Source organism: Poecilia formosa, unplaced genomic scaffold (genome assembly GCF_000485575.1).
Source record: "Poecilia formosa unplaced genomic scaffold, Poecilia_formosa-5.1.2 Scaffold752, whole genome shotgun sequence".
Lineage (NCBI taxonomy): Eukaryota > Metazoa > Chordata > Actinopteri > Cyprinodontiformes > Poeciliidae > Poecilia > Poecilia formosa.
In genome coordinates, this window is record NW_006800691.1 from 60427 (window position 1) to 85804 (window position 25378).

Sequence of the window (25378 nt, forward strand, 5' to 3'; positions counted from 1 at the left end):
TTTATTTAATGTGGTTTATTAAACATCTGGAGACTCTAAAAGCAGATAAATTATCCTTTATGATTTATGAATGAGTTCATATTAATCAGTTCTTAGACACAAAGTGTTAACACGCCACGTCTCATATCCTGGTCTCTCCACATGTTCAGGGATTAAAACCGCTGAAATCATCTCTTGGTTTATGGTTTATTATTAAACACATCTGGTTCAGGATTATGATTTATTTTAATTTAATTTAGGAAGAAATTTTTTAAATAATATGAAAGTCACTTTTCAAGTCAAACAACTATAATTTCTTGGGTTAAAGAAAAATAAATGAATCTGTCATCAGAAAATGTTCCTGGTTGCAGCAACAGTTTATATAAAATTAAACTTTATCAGATTTTTAAATCTAAAAAGATTTGAATATTCTTAGTTATTCAAATTCAGAGCTAAAACTGCAGTTTGCTGCAGAAACCAGAGACAGACTGTTGGTTCAGGTAGAGAGAGTCCAGTGTGTCCAACAGTAACTCCAGCGTCCATTATGTCCTTCATGTCCAGCAGTGACTCCGTCTCATGGTTTCCACCATCAGGTCTTCTGGTTCTGTTGGGTCAACAGAACCTGGGTTTTCAGAGCTGAATTGATGCAGATTTTATTTTAATTACAACATGGAACAAGTCTTTAACTAGGCCAGTTAGATCCAGATGGACATCGACCTTTTCAGAACATTTATCCCATCAAACATGAGGTGTGACATCATGATGAAAGTCTAATTTGGCACAAAACATGTTTAACTATTGAATATTAAATAGTGATTACATGTAAAATCAATAATCAGCCTCTGTTAGTGGGTCATTCTGCACATTCTTCAGATATTAATCTCCTCAGATATTGATTTCACTCAGTCATGTGCAGCTGGTCAGAGCTGCTGGTTTGTTAAATAACAGATGAAGCTGGTCAGACTGGTCAGCTGCACATCCACAGCTCAGATCTGGACTCGACTGATTTACAGGCTGAAGAATCAGAAAAATGCATCAATAAGTTTCTGCAGAAACGTGCAGACATGTTTAACCTGCTGCAGCTTCAGGAAGAAGTTAAGAAACAATCCTGCTGTCGTCCTTCTCTAGTGGAAACAGTTTCTGGTAAAACCGTCCACAGCTGGTAGTAACTAGTTATCTTTACTCAGTTACTTTTACTAAGTAACCTTTTGGAAAAACTGTTTCCATTTAGGAGTGAATATAATAAAGTGTCATTTTGTCATTTAATATCATGAAGATTTATCAGAACTCTCACTTCGGTGAACGTTTTGGATCCTCATCTGGTCACTAAATGCAGATCAGACATGGTTAACCAGCAGCTGGTGGGATTTTTTACAGTGTTTCTGGTTCTACTGGTTCTGAAAACTCTTCCTGGTTCTCTGCTCTCTCCGTCTTCTGATCCAGGTTTCTGATCCATGATAGGAAAAGTTCTGCTCAGTTTGAACCGGATTACAGCCTGATGTTTATTCTTCATGATAAACATCAAAATATATTTGACCAAAAACAGAGAAACTTAAACCTCCAGATCGGTTTGGAGTCCATCAGGAAGGAGTTTACTGGAAACTGCCAGGAGAGCACACACCTCCAGATTGCGCCAGGCCCTGCTGTGCTGGTTGCTAAGAGACCAAAGTAAATCAGAGTCGTGCTGAGGAAGAATATTGTAACATCCTCAGAGTGTGAAGAGTCTGAGCGGCTCGTTGAAGAGAAGCTCCTTCATCGTCAGGTCTTCCTCCAGCCGTTGTTGTTGCTGTAAATCCTCAGGCCGGTCGATGAAGTGGGTCCGGTCCCTGGACCAGAAGCTCTCAGGCGATCAGGCATCGGTTCTTGTACTTGTCCTTCATCGCCTTCAGCTCTCTCTCCTGGGCGTTCTTTAGCTCTTCCATTTCTCTCAGCTGCTTGTCTTTGTGCTCCAGCTCTTCTTTCAGTCGTTCCTCCTTGTGGACCAGCAGGTTGTCCAGCAGTTTGTACTCTCTCTGCCGTTTCTCCTCGTTCTCCTGCATGTCCATCCGGTGTTTCCGCTCCAGGTTCTGGATTTCCTCCCGGTGTTCCTCCATCAGACCAGCGAAGTTTTCCGTGTATTTCTCCCTGAAGTCGTTGTGCTCCTCTGCTTGCTCTCTCGCCTCCTCTTGGAACTTCTTCCTGATGTCGGCGGCTTTCTTCTCGTACTTTTCGTCCAGATCTCCCAGCTTTTTGTCCTCCTGTTCAGTCTGTTGTTCAGACGTCTTTTTGGTCTGATCGTAATACATCTGCAGCTGTTTGAGTTTCATTTCAGCCTTTTTCCGTCTGCTCTCATTCTCTCTCCTTCGACGTTCCCAGTATTCCTTCAGCTCCTTCTTCCTGTTCTCTTGCTCTTTCCTCATACTTTCCTTGAATTGTCCCAGTAAACTCTTCTTCTCCAGATCTGCTGTAGAATCCATTTTTTCCTGCAAATCTTTCAGTTTTGCTTCAGACTCCTGATTTTCCTTCTCCTCCTCTCTCTTCTTCTTCCTGTCCTCTTCATCCCTCTTTTCCTTCTCTTTCCTTATCCTCTCTGTCTCGTTGGTCATTTTAACCCTCGCTTGTTCCAGTTGTTTTAATGTTTCTTCTCTCTGACTTGCCAGCGCTGCCTTTTGCTCCTCCATCGTCTCTTGCAGCTCTTTCATTTCTTTGTCCCGTTGTTTCTCAATCTGTTGCAGCTCTTTCTGCATCTCCTCATTCTTCTGTTCCAGGATTTTGTCCACCTCTTTCTGGATCGCCGCCTCGGCCTCCCTCAGCATCTCGTTGGTGAAGCAGCCGCCGCCGTTCTTCTTCACCATCTGCTCGATCTTTTCCAGCAGCCCACAGACCTGCTGTGCTTTGCCTTCTTTGTCGTAGTTGTTGAAGACGTGGAACCGTCCTCCGCAGTCTTCGATCAGGTTCTTGATGTGATCGTCTCCGTTCTCGATGTATTCCTCTACAGATATTGAATGATGTTCTAATGAGTCTCCCTTAGTGAACAGGATGATGGTGAACTTCTCAGAAGTCTTTCCAAAGACCCTCTTGACCAGTTTTAATGTGTCCTTCTCCTCTGCAGTGAACCTGCTGATCTGCAGCACCAGCAGGAAGACGTGTGGCCCCGGAGCCAGGAGGCTGATGCACTTGGTCATCTCCTCGTTGACCTCCTCGTTGGACAGGCTGGTGTCAAACAGTCCAGGCGTGTCAACCACCGTGACCGAGCGGCCGGCCACTTCGCTCTGCGCTTTCTGGCAGTACTTGGTGACAGACTTCTGGAGAGCTTGAGCTTTGAATTCCTCTCTTCCCAGGATGGTGTTTCCGGAGGAGCTCTTCCCACAGCCGGTCTTCCCGATCAGGACGATCCTAAGAGTGTCTGGGGTCGGCGGCTCATCGGCTCCTGGAAGGAAAAGAAGCCATCAGGTTTTTAGTAGAAGCTCAGGAGTCAGTGGAACATAGGAGGGCAGGTTAGTAGAAAGGATGTGAACTTCTGATGTACGTTTACCAAATGCACCCTGGGTTTTATTTCAAAGGTGAATCTGGGCATTAATGGAAAACCTTTGTGCTTTAAAGCAACTTGTTATCCACCTTCTGTCACAAGATCATGTAGATTAGGTCAGGAGGGTCAAATGTGGGATGTCAGAGTAACATATTAAACTTCCTGTTGCCAGGGGTGTTGATTTAGTGATGCTACGGTTTGATCGCTGCAGGAACCGGATGAGGATCAGCTCCTGAAGGTTTGGTGTCTCTGTGACACCAAACCAAAAAGGTTTTGAAACTTTTAATCTGCCATGCCTCATGAGCAAACTGATCAAGTCTCAAACCGATTGACTGAAATCTGTAGAAGTTTGATCAAATGCCGAGGCTATAAACTGTCAAAATGGGTTCGAAACTGGAACTTCAATCCAAGATGGCCGACTTCTTGTTGGTGTAGACCAGTGGTGCCCAAAGTGGGTCCTGGAGGGCCAGCATCCTGCATGTTTTAGTTCTCTCCCTGGTAGTAACGACCTGTTCAGTATGTCAGTGTCCTCCTTAGGTCTCTAATGATCCATCATTTGAACCAGGTGTGTTAAACCAGGGAGAGAATAAAACATGCAGGATGCCTCCAGGACCCACTTTGGGCTCCACTGGTGTAAAGTCTTGGGGATTTCCACAAGTGCACCAAATAGCTGTTCAATAAAGTTAGGTCAATGCAAAGGGTGTTTGAAAGCTGCCAGGGGGCGCTGCTGAGCCATTCCTGTTCTGACTTTGTGAAACTATTAAAATATGTAATTTTCACCCAGTTCTGATCGTCTGCCGAGTTTGGTGAGTTTTTGTTTAGGCCTCCAAACACCAAACTGATTTAACGGGAAGAAGAAACAGATACGATAGACCTTCTCAGGTTGTTAGGGCAATTAACACACTTTAGCATTAGCATCTGCTAAATACCATGTTTGTGCAGCTTAGCTGTAGCAGCACTATTGTTGATGCTTTAAGCCGGTTAGCACAGCTAACTTTGCTTTTAGATTTATCTGGTTTAGCCACATCAGTGGGTCGACAGATAAAAGGTAAACTCCTCCACCAGGAGGTCGACTGCCCTCTGAGTACACAGGGGTGAGCAGCATTACAGCCTCTGCTGCCCCCTGGAGGCCATGGGAATAGTGCATCTTCATTCAGACTTGAATAGTTTGAATTTCCTTCCTGATTCTCCCTTTTCAAAATCTTCCAGGAGAGCCGATGCAAAGTAACGTAATGGGAGGATTTTGTTGTTTATTGTGTTTTGTATTTATCACTTAAAGCACTTTGAACTGCCTTGTTGCTGAAATGTGAGATTCTAATGAGCCTGACTGCAGATGGAGGAGGTTCTACCTGCTAAAGGAGGTTCTGGACTGGACTTTGTTTTTCACCCTTTTCTACGTTTTCTTTGTATAATGAGTTTAATGAGTTTTTCCACATGAGGTTGGAATGAAGTAATTCTAAAACGTGTCATAGATCAGATCTTTCTGATCGATGGAAAACTCAGTATTTGTTTTTAATGACTGGATCTCACTCACTGCTGATGTTGGTTTTCCTCTTGAGGTTCTGAACTTCTTCCTCCAGATGAACAATGTTTTTATCTTTTTCCCAGATTTTTTCTGCTTGAGCGTTGGCGTGTATTTTGGCTGTGTATCCGTGTTGCTCGTCTTCAGACATGATGTTTTTCTCTACGACACGCAGCAGCTCTGGGATCTTCTGCCTGTCCTTGACGTTCAGAACCACATATCTTCCTCCGCAGCTCCGGCAGAGATCCTGGACGCCTCTGCTTTCCCTGATGAAGTCGGTGACAGCTGGAGCTGCAGGATCCGACTCCACAGCGAACAGGATCATGGTGAAGTCATTGACTCTGGAGCTGAATGTGTCCTGGATGGTGTGTAACTCTCCCTTGTCTTCATCAGTGAGGGGACCCACAGGTAGGACCAGGATGAAGGCGTGGACACCCTCAGGGTCACAGAGGGAGACACACCTGAAGGATTCCTCCATCACTTCCTGCTGAGCTTTTCTGTACAGTGAAGGCATCTCCAGAATGGAGACCCAACGGCCACACACCTCTCCTTGGTTCATGATGATGTCTGAAGGGTTGGAGACCGAGTGAAGCTCTGTCTGGCCCAAAACGGCCTTCGCTAGTGAGGCCTTCTCAGCGTCTCTGGTCCCACACAGAACCAGGTTTAAGGTTCTCCTGTGAGGTCCAGGTTCTGGGTCCATGTTCTCTCCAGCGAAGGTGAGGTAGACTCCCTTGTTGAGCTGCACGGTGGCCTTCACCTTCCTCATTAATGCCCTCTGGTCGTCTTCATGCATGTTGTACTGCCGTTCATCACAGTCTCTGATGAGCTGCTTGACTGGCCCAGATTCGATCTGTTCGTGGGTCTTGACCACCAGCGAGTGCTGCAGAGCTTCCGGTCCGAGCAAACTGTGGACGGCTGTGAGGCTTTGACTCTTCCTCTGTGAGAATGATGAAGGTTTGACCAGCAGCAGAAGGACGTTTGGTCCAGGATCACAGAGTCTCACACACTCCTTCATTTCTGCTTTGATTTTTCTCTCAGACATGTGGAAGAAGTTTGGAGTTTTAACCACCGTCAGTGAATATCCTCTCCACTCTCCATTAGCAGCTGCACATTTTGGAGAAGACGTCTTATGGAAATGCTCTCGGCCTTTACCAAGGAGAAAGTTCCCCAGTTTAGTCTTCATCTCTTCACTTTTCCCAAACAGAACTATTCTGAAGGCAGAACCTGAAACACAACAAACCAACAAAAAACAGTTTAGACCAAAATAGAAACAATCAGTTTATCAATAAGGTATAGAGAGAGAATGGATCTAGAGTATAAACTTGTTGAAAAAACTTCAATTAACAACCAAGTAGCATAACCTGCTAGCATAACCTGCTAGCATAACCTGATAGCTTAACCTGCTAGTTTAACCTGCTAGCATAACCTGCTAGCCTAACCTGCTAGTTTAACCTGCTAGTTTAACCTGCTAGTATAACAGTAGACAGTCATCTTGACTTTAATATCTTTCAAAAACATATTTTTATTGTCTTGTAGTGAACTTGACTTGCTGTTTTTCTGATACTTTTACTCAATTTATTTCCTGTTTGCTGTTTAAAATCTGCATTTTATTGTTTTAATCTCTGTTTCATGTCATGATGTTTGGTGTAAATTGTGAAGCACTTTGGTCTACTGCTGCTGTTTTAAACATATTTGAAATTTCTCTGCCAATTTTAAACTCTGGAGTTAGTTTCAGTTTTACTTCTGGTCTAATTAAAGACAAAAACCAAAACATGGTGCCTATTTTTACCAATGAATCAATAATGGCCAATTCTGGTTTAATGAAGGAATGAAGTTTCATGTAACAAAGGAAACTCGTTCCATACTCACTGGAAACCTGGGGGTCCATCGATGTCTGTTCCTCAAATTTCTCTGAGCTGACTCGTCGTCCTCTGTTCTCTGTCAGAGTTTTTTCCAAAAACTGCCAGATGTCAGAGAGTTTGGTGGTCCTCCTCCACAGAAACTCTCCTCTGCAGTTCCTCACCATGGCCTCTAGGGCCCCCAGACTGGCAGGGTTTTGTCCGGGAGTCTCTCTGGGTGTCTTCAGAACCAGCGAGTGAGCAAAGGACTGGTCACTGATATGCTCCAGGATCCTGCAGAGCCTGTCTCTGTGGTCCTCTGTGAAGCTCTCAGGCTGCAGAACCAGCAGGAACAGATGAGGTCCAGGAGCAGAAAGTCTCATGCAGCGTTCGATGTGCTCCATCAGGTGGAACTGGGAGATGTTGGGCAGCAGCAGATTGGGAGTGTTGACGATGACCAGGCCTTTCCCCATCAGCTGTCCTCTGAAACTCAGGCAGGTTTCTGGTTCCACCTCGGTGTTGAACTGGGATTGTCCCAGTAGGGAGTTTCCAACCTGGCTCCTTGAAGACCAGCTGTTCCCCATCAGAATGATCTTCAGTGGGGAAACTGAAGAACAAGACAGGAAACTGAGAAACATTGTCCAGTTTCTGGTCCTTCATTCATGTTGGCAACATTTCAGAAGCTTTGTTTGCATCTGCGCAGGTTCTGATTGGAGTCTGTGTGCATGTAGTGCCACCTACTGGCCAACTAGTGTAAGTGGAGCAACAACCAGAGGAGCCCAACAACAAACCAGTTCAGTTTATTTACATCAACAGTTCAGATGCTCCACTGAAACTAGATATCCATGGTAAATGGTAACTAGCCAAAATGGCTGCCACTGCCACATGTGAGATTAGGAAAATTATAGAAATATGAATATAGATTAAAGCCTATTGGTTTCAACAGAGGCTGACAGCCTAAAGACATAAATGTTGCCCAACGTGTCTTAGCATCATTCTTATGATCCACCTGAGGCTGAAGAGGCGACTTCCTCCCAGTTTTAGCTAAATGTTAGTTTATGTTTATAATAATGTTTTAATGTTTTACTCCTTTTGGGGGATTTGTGGATTTTCTGTACTTTGCTGTGACGATACAGTCATTTTCCTCTCACTGATAAAGATTCACTGATAAACTGCTTAGACCAAGAAACTGAGGATGAGAAAAGTTAACAGTCTGAACTTGTGCAGAACTTTATCAAGTCCAAAAGTCAGTCATTCACTGTTGGTGATGAACTGCTGGGTAGCAGCAACTTCAACTCATTTATATTCAGAAACTAACAGCTTTGTGGTTCAGGAGTCCAGCAGCAGTGAGTCTCCAGTTTTAACACACCTGAGACACACACACCTGAGACACACACACCTGAGACACACACACCTGAGACACACACACACCTGAGACACACACACCTGAGACACACACACACACACATCTGAGACACACACACCTGCATTCAGGGCAACACTTCCTGTTTTCACATTCAGGAAAAGCTTCAGAAACCCAGATAAACACCAAAACCTGCAGATGGATCATCAGCTGCAGAAACATGTCAGATCAGGACTTACAGGTCAGAGGGAGACCTCTGCTGGCCGAACGAGGCACATCATAAAAAACTGAGAGAGAGAGAGAAAGAGAGAGAGAGAGAGAGAGAGAGTTTTCTGTTAGGTCATTCAGATGCATTATGGGAAGTTTATGTGACGTCATAGAAAGCCAATAAAGCTGGACTCTATAAAATCAGGGTGGAGACGATCTCTGTGACTTTGCAGCCATTCTCGGTTTTTGTTGCTGTTGATCCTTTTCAACACTAGAGGGCGCAGTGACATGTTTTCATGCTGACATCTCATTTTTTTCCAGATGCAGGTTTTTTACCAGCAGCAAACTGGAATAAATGTTGATGCATTTGGAAACAGAAGTTATGATCGAATAATCACTGAAATAAAGCAAGAAGATAATTTAAAAACATTTTGGAGAATTTAGGATCACAAACATTTTAAAAAGTGTAAAAACTGAAGATTCAGGTCAGAAAATCTGATTTTCTTTAACTCTGCAGGTAAAACAGAGTTCAGGAAATACAAGTTTTAATCATTTGTATTAAGGTCTGTTTAAACTAACAGAAGCTGTGATATCAGGCAGAACATTATGACCGCTGACAGGTGACGTGGATAATACCAACAGATTTTAGGCAGGTGGTCATAATGTTATGCCTGATCAGAGTAGATATATGAGAAACAGAATGTACATAGATCTGTTTAAATAGAGAGACAGTCTGAACTCACCAGCTGCTTCATCCATCATGATCCTTCAGGAAACGACGAGGAGAAACTGAGCAAACAGAAATATTTAAATTTACAATATCAAAGGTTCTGAACTGATAAAATGAGCTTTTATTAAGTAATTATTTAAATGTTTAACCTGTCAGCGTCTCAGATGTGTTTGAAAAACATCCTGGAGAAGAAAAACTCTCCTGAATTATGCTTTTATTTTGAAATACAGATTTATTTATTTATTTATTTATTTATTTTTTAACTGAAACAAAAAATCTGTATTTTCTCTTCTTTTTTATGCACTTCTTGTTACTGGGCACTATTTTATTTTTATATTTGTATTTGTATCATGTTCGAATAAATTTCATTTCATTTCATTTCATTTCAAAGGATCCCCATTAATTGTTAATATTTCTCAGGTAAGGTGACATTTTTCTCCTCATCCCAACATGCAGAAGTTGGTTGTGGATCAGAACTCCATAAATCAGAATTTTAGATGATTTCAGATTTTCATTAGCCAAAGTTTCAACAATAAAAATGATCAAACCTGCAAACTGAACTCTGGAGGATCTGGTCTACAGACTCACCGGCTGTCTGGACATGCAGACGTTGAATTAAACTGAGAGCTGAATCAATAATCCATCATTTAAATCATAAGTTCAGACAAATTCATGTCGGTTTTCCCTGCTGACAGACGGACTGAACTCTGATCTGACCTTCAGTCTCTGGTTCTGTTTATTGCATTCATCTGACTTTATAATTCAGTTTTATTGATGCTATAAGAAGCTGTTTTGCTGTTGATTCTGTTTCTGTTTGAACTTTGATTATGAAGACGAAAACAGAAACAAGTCGATTTGTTCTTCATGTTTCCATCTGATTCTAGGAGAAGGAATAAAGTTCTGGAGATGATTTTGGATCCAAACCAGAGAAAATTCAGACACAAAATCAAACAGAAAAAAAGCTGCAGAAGTTAGAAAAGATTTTAAAAGTTTTCATTTAATATTTTAATTATTAAGATTTAATTTGAATAAACTCACCAGAAATTGTTGTAACATCATTTTGACTCCATGTTCAACTTCACCAAAGATCTGCCTGACAGGAGGTCAAAGGTCACAGGAGGCGGGGCTTAGGAGACACAGGGACAGTGAAACCGACCAATCAGAGGCCGGCGTCTGAGAGGAAACGTTTTTATTTTTCATGATTTAAATCAATGTTATTTATATTTATCTATAATAATCAGACCTGCAGCTGATGGAAACACTGAACAGGAATATGATCCCAGATTTATTAAACTTTATAACATTTATGAAGAAAATAAAGAAAAATCAGCAGCGTTTTTAAAGTGGTGTCCAAACTGAGGCACGGGGGCCGTCTGTGGCCCTCAGGAGGATTTTGTGTGGCCCTGAACGGAGCCACAGCTTGGAGCCAATTTAACCGACCAGCAGAGGAAGTTCAACAGTTACAGAAATCTTTTTTAGCAGTGATGCATTCTGGGACGTTTCCTGCTGTTCCACCTGAACGCCTCACAGACTCACCTTCATCTTCACCTGAAACTTTTCTAATGTTTCAGCATCAGATTAATTATTAATGTTCTGCTCTGCAGCCCTGAAACAATCTGTCTCTCCCAGATTTTAGTCGTATCAGTTTAGATATTTAATAAAGTTTCATCTTTTTTCTCATTATTTCATAATTAAAAGTTTTAGTTTCACTAGAGAGACCAATCTGCAGTTATGAATCAAAACCTGGAATTTGTTTCATTTCATCATCCTCCCTGTAAAACCAGGGATTATAAACATCCTGATTGATATTTTTAATATTTCTGGCTGTTTTCATGCTTGTGCTCCAGCCGCTTCGCTCTGGTTTCCTGCTGGGAGGCGGAGCTTCGTTACCGACCTGCTGGTACCAGACTGGACCCAGAAACTCCTGAGAAAATCGACTAAACCCTGAGATTTCACTTTGATGTCTTCAGAACCTGAACCGGGTCGGAGCCAGGACTCAGGATGATGATCGGTTTATAACTGAACAAACATCATAAAAACAGCAGAAAAATGTCATAAAAGCATCAAACAGTCACAAGTTCAGAAACCAGTTTAACAAACATGTTTTGTTGAGTCAAGATCAAAATCATCTTTACACATCAGATTATTGATCAGTTTCATTTATTATGTTTCATTTATTATGTTTGTTTTATTTATTATGTTTCATTTATTTTGTTTGTTTTATTTATTATGTTTCATTTATTTTGTTTGTTTTATTTATTATGTTTCATTTATTATGTTTGTTTTATTTATTACGTTTCTCATCAACTCCAACCAGCAGGTTTTAGTGTGGATTTAAAGAAACTCAGGGTTTCGACCGTTCTTCGGTTTTCTGGTTGTTTTCTGGAGGTTTGTTCCAGATTTGTGGTGCATAGAAGCTGAAAGCTGCTTCTCTATGTTTGGTTCTGGTTCTGGTTCTGGTGGAGTCGCTGCTGCAGGAATCAAAGCCACTAAAGCTGGATGACTTCTTTGCTCCAGGTTTGTCCACAGTTAAGGTGTCAGCAAAGAGAGCAGAGGTCAGTTGTTGGAGGATGGATCTGGCTCTGTGGGCATCAAGTCGAGCCCCGCTGATGACGATCTTTGGTCGTTCTGGATCAAAGGTCACAGACACCTTGTTGTCGTTGGCGACTCTGGACCAAACTTTGTGTCTGTTCTTCTGAATGAACTGAGCTACAGCACAGGACTCGCCATGATTCTAACACACCTGCGTAGTTCTGCATAGCAGCAGCAGGTCTCCTTCACTGCCACACAGGTGTAAACCCAGCGCGAGCGTCCCAGTGTTCATGTTGCGTTTGAACACAGCTCAGGTGCCTAAAGTCGGTCCTGGAGTTCCGGCATCCTGCATGTTTTAGTTCTCTCCCTGGTTTTACACAGAAGGGCTAAGCAGAATACTGGCTTGATGAGGAGGTTGTTACAACCACTAGGGAGAGAACCAAAACATGCAGGATGCCGGGCTACGAGGACCGACTTTGGCCACACCTGGATTAAAGTTTGAACTGCTGAAAAAAGTGACAGAGGGCACAGATATGGGAAGTGCGGAAGCCCCTACTGTATCAAATCGACATAGGAATAACAGAGAGTTGGCTACTGTAAGATAAAAACAACAGCTTCCAGTCCAGGGGGGTGCACAGCTGACTCTGTGGGCGGCACCCTCAGCAGAGTCCTGGAGGGTTCTGGGAGTTCGCCCAACCGGTCTACATGTGTTTTGTGGACTTGGAGAAGGCGTTCGACCGTGTCCCTCTGGGGGCTTTGTGGGGGTTTTCCGGGAGTATGGGATACCGGGACCTTTGATACAGGCTGTCAGGTCCCTGTATGACCGGTGTCAGAGTCTGGTCTCGGCCATCTGGTATGGTAAGAATGGCTCCTGGACGCCTCCCTGGTGAGGTGTTCCGGGCACGTCCCACCGGGAGGAGGCCCTGGGGAAGATCCAGGACAAGCTGGAGGGACTATGTCTCTCAGCTGGCCTGGGAACGCCTTGGGATTCCCCCGGAGGAGCTGGAAGAAGTGGCTGGGGAGAGGGAAGTCTGGGCCTCCCTTCTGAAGCTGTGTATTTATACAATTCACATCAGATTGAACTTTTCACTCTGAAGGTGCTTTCCAGAGTTTTTGTTGTGTTTTCCACTGTTGATTTAGAAAAGAATTAGTCGAGACACAAAAATAATATTTTCTTTGTTTAATCACAAATAGTTCAAGCATAGCAACTGTTAGAACAATGGTTCCACTTACAAATTATTCTTTGAGGTCTTTCTTTACATATGTACATAATATTTGCATTTAGACCTTAAAATTGTGAAGCTTTCTTGATTTATTTAGATGTATATTTTCTGGTGGAAATTACTTCTAGAATTCTTTATGGATTAAAGAATATTATTATTATGAGAGAAAAAACAGACTTTAACTTTAAACAAGTGAATCAGATTCAGTAAGATATTAATTATTGGTTCATTATTGTTTCTCTTATCTTCTCCATCAGCAGTCACGCATAAGTTGCCCCATTGTGATGTCATCACAAACAGATTACAGACAGATGTTTATTCAGGAAACATGATTAAAGCAAGGCAAGAAAAAGTTATTTGTCTTTCAAACTCGTTTGTTTGGGGTCTAAGAAGGAGAGAATTTAGACTAAACCCCATGTCATCTCTCTGCTTAGAGCAGATTTAGATAAACTTCCTACAGTGAAAGCAGAAATAACTTAAAAGTTTTAACAGAATTTAACAATTAACTTTAGATATTTACATGTATCAACATTTTCACAATGTTTTAAACATTCAACGATAAGAAATTTATAGCTATAAACAGTGCAATATGTGTGCATGTTCAAGATGAGTTTATAGTTCTTTTTTTAATATTAATTACAATTCAGTCACTGAATTACTTAGAATTTAAATATTTTGAAATTAGCTACATACAGTTATGAAAGAATCAGTCAGTTTAAGCAATTAATCATTCGTGGTTTTAACAAAGGCTTGGCATCACAACATTATTATGCAGGAAGTCACCTGGATAATAAGCCACCAATTCCTGTGATTTAGGAATTGAACCCAGTACAGCTGGATGAACACCTATGTCCACCTATATTCAATACACCTGTGCTGCCTCTGACCCACACAGTGCATAATCATACTTGATTGATTAAAAAAAATGCTGAATATTTCTCTGAAATGGCAAAGAAACAAATATATAAAAAATAAACTTTCAACATTCTTAAGAGATTTTGAATTTCTTATGCTTCCTCACCATTTTATAATGCACAACTAACATGCACTACTGTGTTTACATAGGCATATTATTACTGGAGCTTGCACGATTTGTCGAATTGTTTAAGGAATATTAAGAATGGAGTATAAAATTTGGCCATTCCTCTCACCTCTGCTTGTTTTCTAACTTCTTCTATGAATTTCTTTTTCATGTCTTCCAGCTTTTTCTGGTATTTCTCCTCCAGCTCTTTGAGCTCCTTCTCATGCAGTTCTGCTCGAATATTTTCTTCAATTCTTTTAGAGTTTTCATACTTTTCTTTCTCCTTTTCATATTCTTCTTTGAGGTTAACAATTCTAATCTGCTCCCTCAACTTTCTATGTTTTTCTTCCTCACGTCTTTTTTCACGCCACTCTCGTTGTTCCTTCTCCATCAATCTTTGTTTCTTTTCCAGTTCTTGTTTCTTTATCTCCAAGGACTCATCAAGCATGCCACCTTTTAATCCCGATTCCATTCTTTTCTCCAAAGCTACCAACTCATCCTTCAACTTCCTCTTTTCATTTTCTTCATTTATTTCCCTCCTTCTCTCTTCTTCCTCTCTATATTCCTGTTCTTTCTTTCTCTGCGCATTTTCTCTGCTGATATTTTCCCCAATACTCTGCAGTAGCTGTTTCTGTTGTTCAATTTCTTTTTCAAGTCTTTTTTTCATCGCCTCTTTTTCTGCTGCATGGTTTCTTTCAAGTTCTTCCACCTTTTTATTAATTTCATCTTCTCTTTTATTTGCAATATCCTGCATTTTCTTCTGTATAGCAGCTTCAGCCTCCTGCAGCATCTCATTGGTGTAGAAACTTCCTCCATTTTCCTTCACCATGTTGTCGATCTTTCTGATCAGATCTCTGACCTGAGATCGATTTTCAACATCCTTGTTTTTAAACACATGGTATCTTCCTCCACAGTCTGCAATCAAATTCTTGAAAGATTCGTCACTTTCCTTTTCAATATAATCTTCAACAGTGAGGTCATTTTGCTCTAACAAATCTCCTCCGGTTAAAAGAACGATGGTGAACTTTCCAGAATTCTTTCCAAAAATATCTTTGATATTTTCTACCGTTTCCTTCTCCTCGGGTGTGAATCTTCCGATCTGAACAACCAGCAGGAAGACATGAGGACCTGGAGCTAGGAGCTTTATACACTCCACCAGCTCTTCCTGAATCTTTTCAGGGCTTAAACAGTTGTCAAACAGTCCAGGTGTGTCGACCACAAAAACTGACCGTCCGTCTATTTCAGTCTTTTCCTTCAAACATTGCTTTGTGACGGATCTTTGACTCAGTTTGGCTTCAAACTGTTTTCTTCCCAGGATGGTGTTTCCTGCTGAACTCTTTCCACTGCCGGTCTTCCCAATCAGAACTATTCTGATGTTGTTTGGATCCTCTTTAACACCTGTGGGATAAAATACATGAAATTAGAACAAGTCAGAGACGCATGATGCAGTTGCCTCTCGTGCAGTGAGAAAAGGCGGCTAACTGGAGCTCAATGTAGCGAACGATTCAGATTACAGATCAGTTTTTGGTGAATTTAAAACGTTATTGGTGAATAAAGTGGAGTAGACTTGCTTCTTGTCAGATGACGGAAAATATTGAAGTATCGTTTCTGCTTCAGCACGGAGTCGCGGTTTAAGCAGAGAGGTAATGAAATACAACAGACACTGACAGGCCTCTGCGTCTGCCTTTCTCTGAAGAACTACTGAGGGGAGGAGACAGCCAGGTGAGGAAAAACTGTTCTTATCTATCGATTCAGTATTTTTATCATACAGACATTAGGCCAGGGGTGTCAAAAGTATGGCCCGCGGGCCGGAACCGGCCCGCCGAACGATGTAGTCCGGCCCGGGGGCTATATTCATTATCATTATTCATGAAAAAACATATACTTCGTTTAATTGAAAATCTGCAGTTCCTATACTGTCCACGAGGGGCGCTGTGTTTTATTCAGAGCACACAACATGATGCAACACTGCAGCGGAACTAACAGCAGATGGCAGCACTGAGCTTCAGGTTCGGTTCTGTAAAGTTTGATTCTATGCTTTACCAGCTTTTTATTTTGGCCCTGGCAACCTCATATTTCTCGTGCATGCTAACATACATACATGTTATGTATGTATGTTTTTCTATATGTATGCATTTTATGCATCAACAAATGTACTTAATCAAATGTATGTTTAAAACAGCTGACACTTAAGATTTCAAATGTGTGAAGCCAGATAATTTGTTCAAATTGCTTCCCAGATGTTGCAAATTGATTTTAAATCTTTTCTTAATGTTTGTCTGTGGTATTTTGTGATGCAGGACAGTGTTTTTAAGTTCCAAAAACTGTGAATAAATGTTTTGCAACATTGTACAATCACTGAGATCAGTTCTTATGCACAATGCACTTAAATAAATGCTTAACTGAGTAAAAGTATTGTTGAAATTGCAGATACCTTTCTTAAAAACTGAGATTATTCATAATATATTTTGTAAAAGTTAAATTCGTTTAATATAAAAATCATCAACAAGTCCACTTTTATTGGTTCTATTTAATCTTGCAATGAGTTTACTTGTGTGGCCCCCTGCAGATCAGATTAAGCTGTATGCGCCCCCTAAACCAAAATGAGTTTGACACCCCTGCATTAGGCTGTTGTTGTTGTGCTATTAGCTAGCTGCTAGCTAACGACTTTGCTAGCAAAGCTAGATAAATAAAAAGCTTCTTCCCTGTATCGTTAATGATATCAGTCATTCTTCAGTATTGATTATGCAATAGGGGAACATCGCCTGTCCAAAACCGATCATCTCCATAATGGATAAATGTCCGATCTTCGAATTTCCTTCACTGCATAATGTACGTATGAGACAAAAATGGGTGATTTTAATTTTAAAAAAGTTTAAGCAAAACTCAGTAGGCTTTTCCCATAGTGACATGCGTTAACAATTACATTTTTGCTTTAGTTTTTTTCGTTTTTCTGCAGTTCCACCTTAAAGTTTGTTGCAGCTCTGCTTTCCTGAATGGACCATCTTCATCTCCACTGCAGCAAACAGGCAGCTCTTTTTTATAGATTACAGTCACTAAAAGGTTGCATTGGGCCCTTGTTTTTTAATAATGTAATTCTGTAAAGACAAAATATGTCTGGTGGTCCAGCTCTGATTTACATATCTTGCTGAATTGCAGGTTTGAATATTGCAATACTTTCCTATAACAAAATAGACCTGCAGAAAAAATTACTAATAAAATATCTTACATATGCATAGTTGTATGCTCTATATAGAGATTTTCCTTAGCTTTGATTGTATATCTCACAATTTTGTAATTTATCATTGTTTATTAAACTCTGAAAGCTGTTTGTTAATATTCTGTCCTAGAATGCGGTAAGATGGGCCCTTTTTTTTGAGCACCTGTGCCCTTTAGTGGCCTCTGCACGGCCCTGGTAAAACACTATGGTTGACCAACAGTAGAGTTGTAATTCTTAGTGTCTGTTCAATATATAGGCCTCCTAATTCTAAGAACTTGAAGAATACTCAGAAACCAGATTTAGAGAATATAGTTTATAATATACTTTATCAAGATATTTAAGGAGATAGGAATTTTACCTCCCAATTTTGACAGAAGGGTTTTCAGGCCACTCACTGGTTTCCTCTCTTCAGTCTTCCTGGGAGATATCTGGACTGGTAGCTGCTGTTGATAGACTATAGGACCACAAAATCTTTAGTTGCTTATTCATAAGAAATACAGATAATACTGCATGTCATCATAGGACAATTTATCAACATCATTTATAAACATGGCCATCCTGGTCAGCATTCAATTTGCACTAAACCAGATGGGAATGACCTTTAACATCTAAAGAGGCCAGGTTTACACTGGAATTTGACTCTAGGGCACCCCCAAAATTATTCCAACAGCTTTATCTCCTAATACTACAGAACCCCCTATGAAACATGGGGAAAAGTTATTGAAGGGTGTATTTGCTTATTGCATTCCCTCACAATAAGCAAATACACCCTGGTCTATTTTGTATACAGTCACAAATGTCAATTTAAAATTTTAAATATAAATATTTATAGAGCCTCATTGAAAACATGTTAATATTCACTCTTTGGTGCAAAAGACATACTGAAAATTGATTTATTTACTGTATGTTTTTGTTTGAGGTTGAGCAGGAACTACACATGAAAATGGTCCTTTATTAACCATTCAGACTATCAACGCAAAAAAGACACGATCAGATATGACTATTACCCCACGGAAATACCTCAGAAATCCAAATAGTTTGGATGTATGTTTTCTTTCTTTCCTTCTTATTCTAATTCTGTTTATATCTCAGAAGAGATAGAAAAAGATGGAAAACTCATGTTTGGCCTGTCTTGATTTGCATTTTGCACATAGGTTTGTGTAACATTTCTATCCTAAAGAAAAATATATAAAACTTCAGATACCTCAGAAACGAGATATTAACATACATGGAAAACCTTATATCATTGCAAAAAGTACTGTGGCCACCAAAAGAAAGACTTTCAGTATTAAATTATGCCGCAAGAATTTATCAGTGCATTATCGAGAGGGATACTATTACGTTGTCTCACAATACTATTGTGAGACAACACCACCAATTGTGCAAGTTCTCCCATTTAAAAAGACGAGAAAGATGTGTAATTGACATCATAGGTAGACCTCAACTGTGAGACAAAAGAGAAAACATATCTAGAAAATCATATTGTCTGATTTTCTAAGAATTTATTTGCAAATTATGGTGCAAAATAAGTATTTGGTCAATAACAAATGTTCATCTCAATACTTTGTTATATATTCTTTGTTGACATTTTCTGTAAGTCTTCACAAGGTTGGCACACACCGTTGCTGGAATGTTGGCCCATTCCTCCATGCAGATCTTCTCTAAAGCAATGATGTTCTGGGGCTGGCGGCGGGCAACACTGACTTTCATCTCCCTTCAAAGGTTTTTTACGTGGTTGAGATCTGGAGACTGTCTAGGCTACTCCAGAACCCTGAAATACTTCTTACATAGCCACTCCTTCATTGCCCTGGTGGTGTATTTGAGATCATTGTCAGGCTTAAAAGACCCAGCTACGTTTCATCTTCAACGCCCTTTGCTGGTGGAAGGAGGTTTGCACTCAAAATCTCACAATACATGCCCCCATTCAGTCTTTCATGTACACGGACCAGTCGTCCTGGTCCCTTTGCAGAGAAACAGCCCCAAAGCATGATGTCGCCACCCCCGTGCTTCACAGTTGGTATGGTGTTCTTTGGATGCAACTCAGCATTCACTTGCCTCCAAACACAAGTTGTGTTTATACCAAACAGGTCTACTTTGGTTTCATCTGATCATATGACATTCTCCCAATACTCTTTTGGAACATCCAGATGCTCTCTAGCAAACTTCAGATGTCTGGCACAGCAGGACCCGAGTTCGTGGCGGTGAAGTGCGTTACTGACAGTAGCTTTTGTTACATTAGTCCCAGGCTTCCACAGGTCACTAGGTCAGCCCGTGTGATTCTGGGATTTTTGCTTGCCGTTCTTGTGTTCTTTTAAAACATTCAGCTGGACTCGTACAGAATGGGACCAAAGGTGATTTGAATTATTTGTCAAGCGCGTTGCCTAGTGGATGGGTATGGGAACAGCGTGAGAGCATTGATGATGGCAGCAGGGTGGCATTGATGGAGATCCTGCGGTTACCATGAAGCCAGGTCAGCGCTGAGCTGTGAGCCTCCCAAAGCTGCTTGCAGCTTTAACCTTAATTTATTTTCTTTATGGTCCATGTCAGCGGGGTCTTTGATTATCATGATTTAAAAATGTGTCAATAGTAATTTTGGGGAAAATAGGTGGTCAAAGTACAGCAGAGTAAAGCTGCTGAATGTTAGCATTTTTTTATATTTGACCTGTACCTTTCTCAGTGACACGTTGATATAGAAATATTATATTTGTTCTTTGATAATGTCTTATATACTCTTTATGTAACTCATAACCTACCTTCATAATCTGTGATATATAACCTGATCATGCCCTGAGTTTGTGATAGGTATTTTTGGACGCATGGACAAGTGAATATTCATCCTGTGTTTCATAACCTGATCGCTCTCTGAGTTCCAGTGTTCGATAGTAAGAGGTCATCTTGACCTGATTCGAACAATGGCTGGAATAAGTGGTCAGATATGAAATGGGAAATGGCCGTACTATTCTGAGAGAACCTGCCTGGGAGCGAGGAAATGGCCATTCTTCACTCTCACGCAAGGATGTTTGTTAAAGAGTATAAAATCGGGGGAGTCCCTCATCTTTGTAGAGTCTACCGTGGGTGGCGTACGGCTGCCCAGCACCTGATAGCTACTCTGCCTGGATCGCTCTCTCCGATCCATGTGTCAAGGTAAGAGCGAGAGATATATTGAGGACTATATATATAGCATCATGTATCAGTGTGTGAATGATTGATTTGCTGTGCAGCATTGCTTTGCTGTAATCTGTGGGGAATAAAAGACACATTTATTCTAGCAGACCAGCGTGTTGACTCATTCTTGTTACCGATCACCTCCGATCCTGTCTAAAATTTCACAAAACACACGCTGGTCGATAGGATAGTTCCGATAGGATATCAAATAGCTGGACTTTGGACTGATATATTCAGAAAGCTTTCTGAATTAATCAAATTTATTCTTCTTCCTTTATTATTCTGTAATCTCTCTACACTTTTCAAGAGACAATCCAAATATCTTACCTCTCAAGCCTGAGATGAAGGGTTTCTGGGTGTTCTGGCAGACAAAATCCTGGACTAGTGGCTGCTTAGAAACTATAAGACCACAAAAATGTTTAGGTATATATGCTGTTTTATTCACCTTTTACTAAAAAAAAAACATATTAATTATACTCTTGTCAATAATTAATGTGGAAATATTTTACCTGCAGAGTTAAAATAGTTAACTATGTTTGATTACAGTTTATTCGCTATAATCAAACACTGGTTTAATTATAGCAAATAAACAATAGTTATTCCTTCTCAGCAGCTCTCTGCATGTTTCCTCTGGTATTTTGGTTATTTATCATGGGAATGAAAGGCATCCTTGCCATCACCCTAAGCTATAGCTTTCTCCACAAATTTGCTATCTGATGTAAATTGGTCCGCTTCAAAACATTATTGTTTCCAGTCAGAATGAAAAATTACTCAAAATTAAAAGATTACTTTCAACCTCATTCTACAAGGGGTGTATAAAGTTTTGCGTCTAAGGCTTTCCATGTGTTTTTCTTTAGAAATTATTTAGCTCTTTCCTTTCTTCAAACTCTCCCCTCAGAAGAATCCAGCTTGAACTATTTTCAATCTGATGCCTATCAGAAGGTTGAAGACATTGGAGCAGAGTTAAAGGTGATGAATGGTCATGTCTAGCAGAACATCTAGCCTGTATTTTTCACAATGACACCAGAGGTCGTGCTAGACCTGTTTGTTCTCCCTCATTTTGACCGACAATATAAAAAAAATTGTCATATACTATTTTTACCTGTCAAATTATAATCATATTAACATAGGCTATTCAGATGCATTTTTATTATTTATTTTTATTCACCTGGTTGAACTGTGAATCCAGATCCCATCACACATAAAGCATTTGAACGCATCTAAATTTTTCTTCGTGACAAAAACCACTGATGTAACTTATAATAAATGAAATTAAACGACTCGACTTAAATTACCAGCACTTTGCCCGCTGGGGTCTGAATGCACAACCTCACAAAGTCCTCCTGGTCCGGTTCTACAGAGAAATATGCACTAGTTCATCGGTCAGTTGGATCTTTCAGATCCAAACCAATCCATTGAACTTTTTTTTACCCTGTGCTGTCTGGACGTGTGCTTTTACGAGGATTTTTTTGCGTAGTTTTGCTTTGCCTAAATATGTGTATAAAATAAGGTTTTGCAAAATAAAGAAGCAAACTAAATGACACAGACACAGATGACCATCACACCAACACTAAAAACCCCCCTGCCTCCTTCGCGGAGAATGGTGGTTCGCCCAACAAACGGACTAGGATTGCCTCTGATTAGGACTCAAGAATTAACTTGTATAGTTTTTGGATCCTTCTTCTGAAAAAAGTCATATTTATTCCTCTTCCTTTATCATTGTGTAACACTTTTCAGTAGTCAATCCAATAATCTTACCTGTGCTCCCCGGAATGAAGGGTTTTGGGCCTACTGATGGTTTTTGTCTCATGCTTTGCCGGTAGGCCAGGACTGCTGGCTGCTGCTTCTGATACTGAGAGACTTCAAGAGCACAAACTGCTTTAGATGCTGATGCTGTTTTTTTTTTTTTTTTTCAAATTTTACAAAAAAAAAAAGAACGTTAAAAGATATATATACACATATATATATTTCAATAACAAATGTAGAACTATTTTAACTGCATTATAGCCATCAAATATTAGCTATAGCTGCTGAACAGCTTTCATAATGAGTTCCAACTATTTAATAAGAATGGCTTCCTTGCCATCACATTACTCTAGTGCTTTTGGGGACACCAGAGCTCTTCAGGGAGGAGCAACAAATAAATATAAATCAGAAAAAGTAACAATTAGCCAACTTCACTGAGCCCATGCCAGAAACAAAATGTGTACAGATTATTTTGTACCTGAAGCTAGACAGAGTGGGCCAACCAAAATAAAATAAAGAAATATGACCATCATTACGTTTAGTTGTCAACTCGAATTGAGACAAAGCATCTAAGCTTGATGACACAGTACCACAAGATTTTTAACAGGAAGCTATATGAACTGTCGCAGCAGATCATAGCTCTTACATTTAGCAGTATAAATGGCAGAGCTAAACCAGGCGAATACCACAAGATCAGTGGAACATATAGAAATTGATCATCAAGAACAGAAATGGTGTAGTTGGGGATGTGGGGTTGAAGGCAAAGATATTTATTTGCTCTGTGAGGGAGTGGAGCTAGCTCTTCCGCAATTTGGAAATTCTTGTCGTTAGATTATCCATAAGATGCAAGATGATCAATTCCAAAACAATATTGCTTCCAATGAGAAAGAAACATATTGATCAAAATTAATAGTTAGTCTACATTCTTGCATTTAAAATGCTGTTTCCATTCAAAGATAAATATTGCTTTATGAATTCAGTCATGGCACCATTTAATTTTTTACAGCATCAACATGTAATTCTGGTCTTATTTGTCCCTCTCTCATCTTAATAACTTTTGGATCAATCTATTCTTTTTAGAAAGTTTTCTAACCAGAGCAGATTAAATTTGTTGATGTTAAATTGTTCAGTAGTCTCTGGGAACATTTTATCAGACAATATTTACACCATAAAATTCATTTTGATGTTTAGTGATAGAGGAATCTTACCTGTCCTTGTTAACTGGGTGGCTTTAAAGCTTCTGCTTGGTTGTACCATCTGGTGCATCCTTACTTCTATCTGGCCTGGTTGCTGCAGCTGCTGGTCTGCAGGGGCTACAAGTTCACAAAAATGTCTTTAGGTATTCCTGCAGCATGCTTTTTTCAATGATGTAAGCAGAGTAGTTAGTAAGTCATTACATTTGCATTTCCTGCAAATGGGCTTTCTGATTATCATTGTATGTTTTGCGTAATCATGCAGGCAGACATGGTAAATTTAGTACACCTGCAATTCTCCTCATTTTGCTATGCAATATTGTTTGTGTGTTGTCTGTAGATCTGGTTTACACATGATACCAAGTTTTTGCTTCTTTTCATACACACAAACCTTTAGCAGATCAGGTTCAGAGTGTATTTGTTGCCATGGCAGCTTGCTATTTCTGAACACTATGGTCACTAGGAAAATCTGGGTCAGTTTACTCTCTCACCAATACAAACCTTATTCTGTAGCAGCACATTTATTGCATGGTAAACAGCCTGTATTAGTGGGATACAATAGTCCAACAAATATGCTTTTTTTAAATTGAAGCTTATTGTTTTCATTCATTTTGGCTCACCGTTTGTTCCAGTTTACCCCTGTCAATTATACATATAAAAAACATGTCAACCTAAGACCAAACCAAACTAATGCTAAGTGACCTACCGACAGTAGAAAATGTTCACCTGAAATGCACAAATTTTGATATGAACTGTAAGAAATGTTTCTTTCTAGAAAATACCATTTTATACCTCACCTTTTGGTGAAATTTGCATAAAATCAGCATCTTCAGGTTTAGTGCAGTATAGACTGCTACAGAAAACCTTTTCTGTCAACAACCATCACCATCTTCAATAACTGTGGACTGCCCAGCACCCGTCCATGGATGGGATGGCATGATTCATATAGTTATTCAATCTGTAATTCCTGGACACTTTCAATTAGGGTTACAGTATAAACAGAGCCTTTAATAATAATAATAATAATAATTTTATTATTATTATTATTATTATTATTATTATTATTATTATAGTAATGCATTTGATTTATAGTTACTTTTGAAACACTGAGGGATGCCTTATAAACAAGACACAAACAACATAACAATAAACCAACAATCCATAATGTACATAAATCAAACATTACAGAGAATATGCAGTTTTGAAAAGATAAGCTTTGAGGTGGTTTTTGAACTGACGAAGTGAGTCAGTGTTATGCATTTCAATTAGCAAGTGATTCCAGAGCTGGGAAGCAGACTAAGAGAAGGCTCTGCCCCCATTGTACTGAGGTGACAGGACACAGAGGTGAATGGAGGAGGATGAGCTCAGGGGAGCGGGAGGGTGTGTGAATGTGGAGGATATGGGACAGGTAAAGTGGGGCAAAGTGGTAGAAGACCTTGAGAGTGATGAAGAGTAGTTTAAATTGGGTCCTGCATTTGATGGTGAGCAAGTGTAACTGTTGTAAAATGGGAAAGGTGATGGAAAGATGAGGTTTGGGTGGGGAGTTCCCAACCACAACTTATGGAGAGATTTCTGTGGGAGATGGTGGAGTAGAGAATTACATTAGTCAAGACAGAACGTGGGCAGAAGTGAAGGGAGGAGTGGAGGAGATTTATGGAGCCAAAGTGGAAATAAACAGACCAGATAATATCAATGTGGGGTTGAAAGATGATTGTAATGGGGAGGATGACATCCCTGAGGAGACTTTTACCTGAGGGGAGAAGCAAAAACTGGGCAGTTTATTAGTTTAACGTCCAAACCAGCAAGATAACTGTTCAGATCTCACCAGACTCCAGTTCCTGAAACTTTGTTTTGATATTAAAACTAATAACAAAAACTTTGCAGCACTTCCAAAGGTTGCCTTTGAAGGAATTTGTATACCCTCACTAAGTGTTTGGTAAGTATGTATATAATACATCTGGAAAGTTCTTACAGCACTAAAATTTTTCCACATTTTGTTACATTAGAAATGTGGAAAAAGTGAAGCGCTGTGAATAGTTTCTGAATGTAATGTTTCTTTCTTTCTTTCTTTCTTTCTTTCTTTCTTTCTTTCTTTCTTCCATTTTGCCATTCCAGTTGAGTTATCAACATA

The 25378-nt window shown here is 40.1% G+C and overlaps 2 protein-coding genes across 2 annotated transcripts; both read right to left on the bottom strand.

Annotated features, from left to right (window-relative positions):
* Positions 1-289: 289 nt before the first annotated feature.
* Positions 290-8270, bottom strand: LOC103131387 (GTPase IMAP family member 8-like). Its single transcript, XM_007543018.2, has 3 exons — positions 6879-8270; positions 5022-6233; positions 290-3388 (listed from the first exon to the last, which is right to left on the bottom strand). Exons 1-3 carry the CDS (start codon positions 7483-7485, stop codon positions 1821-1823), a joined length of 3387 nt encoding a protein of 1128 aa, XP_007543080.2. The 5' UTR covers positions 7486-8270; the 3' UTR covers positions 290-1820.
* A 5245-nt stretch (positions 8271-13515) lies between these two features.
* Positions 13516-23419, bottom strand: LOC107832869 (GTPase IMAP family member 4-like). The gene is made up of 5 exons (XM_016666612.1): positions 23263-23419; positions 22067-22168; positions 20636-20707; positions 17502-17597; positions 13516-15321 (listed from the first exon to the last, which is right to left on the bottom strand). The coding sequence occupies exons 1-5, from the start codon at positions 23318-23320 to the stop codon at positions 13976-13978; spliced, it is 1674 nt and encodes a 557-aa protein (XP_016522098.1). The 5' UTR covers positions 23321-23419; the 3' UTR covers positions 13516-13975.
* Positions 23420-25378: the final 1959 nt, after the last annotated feature.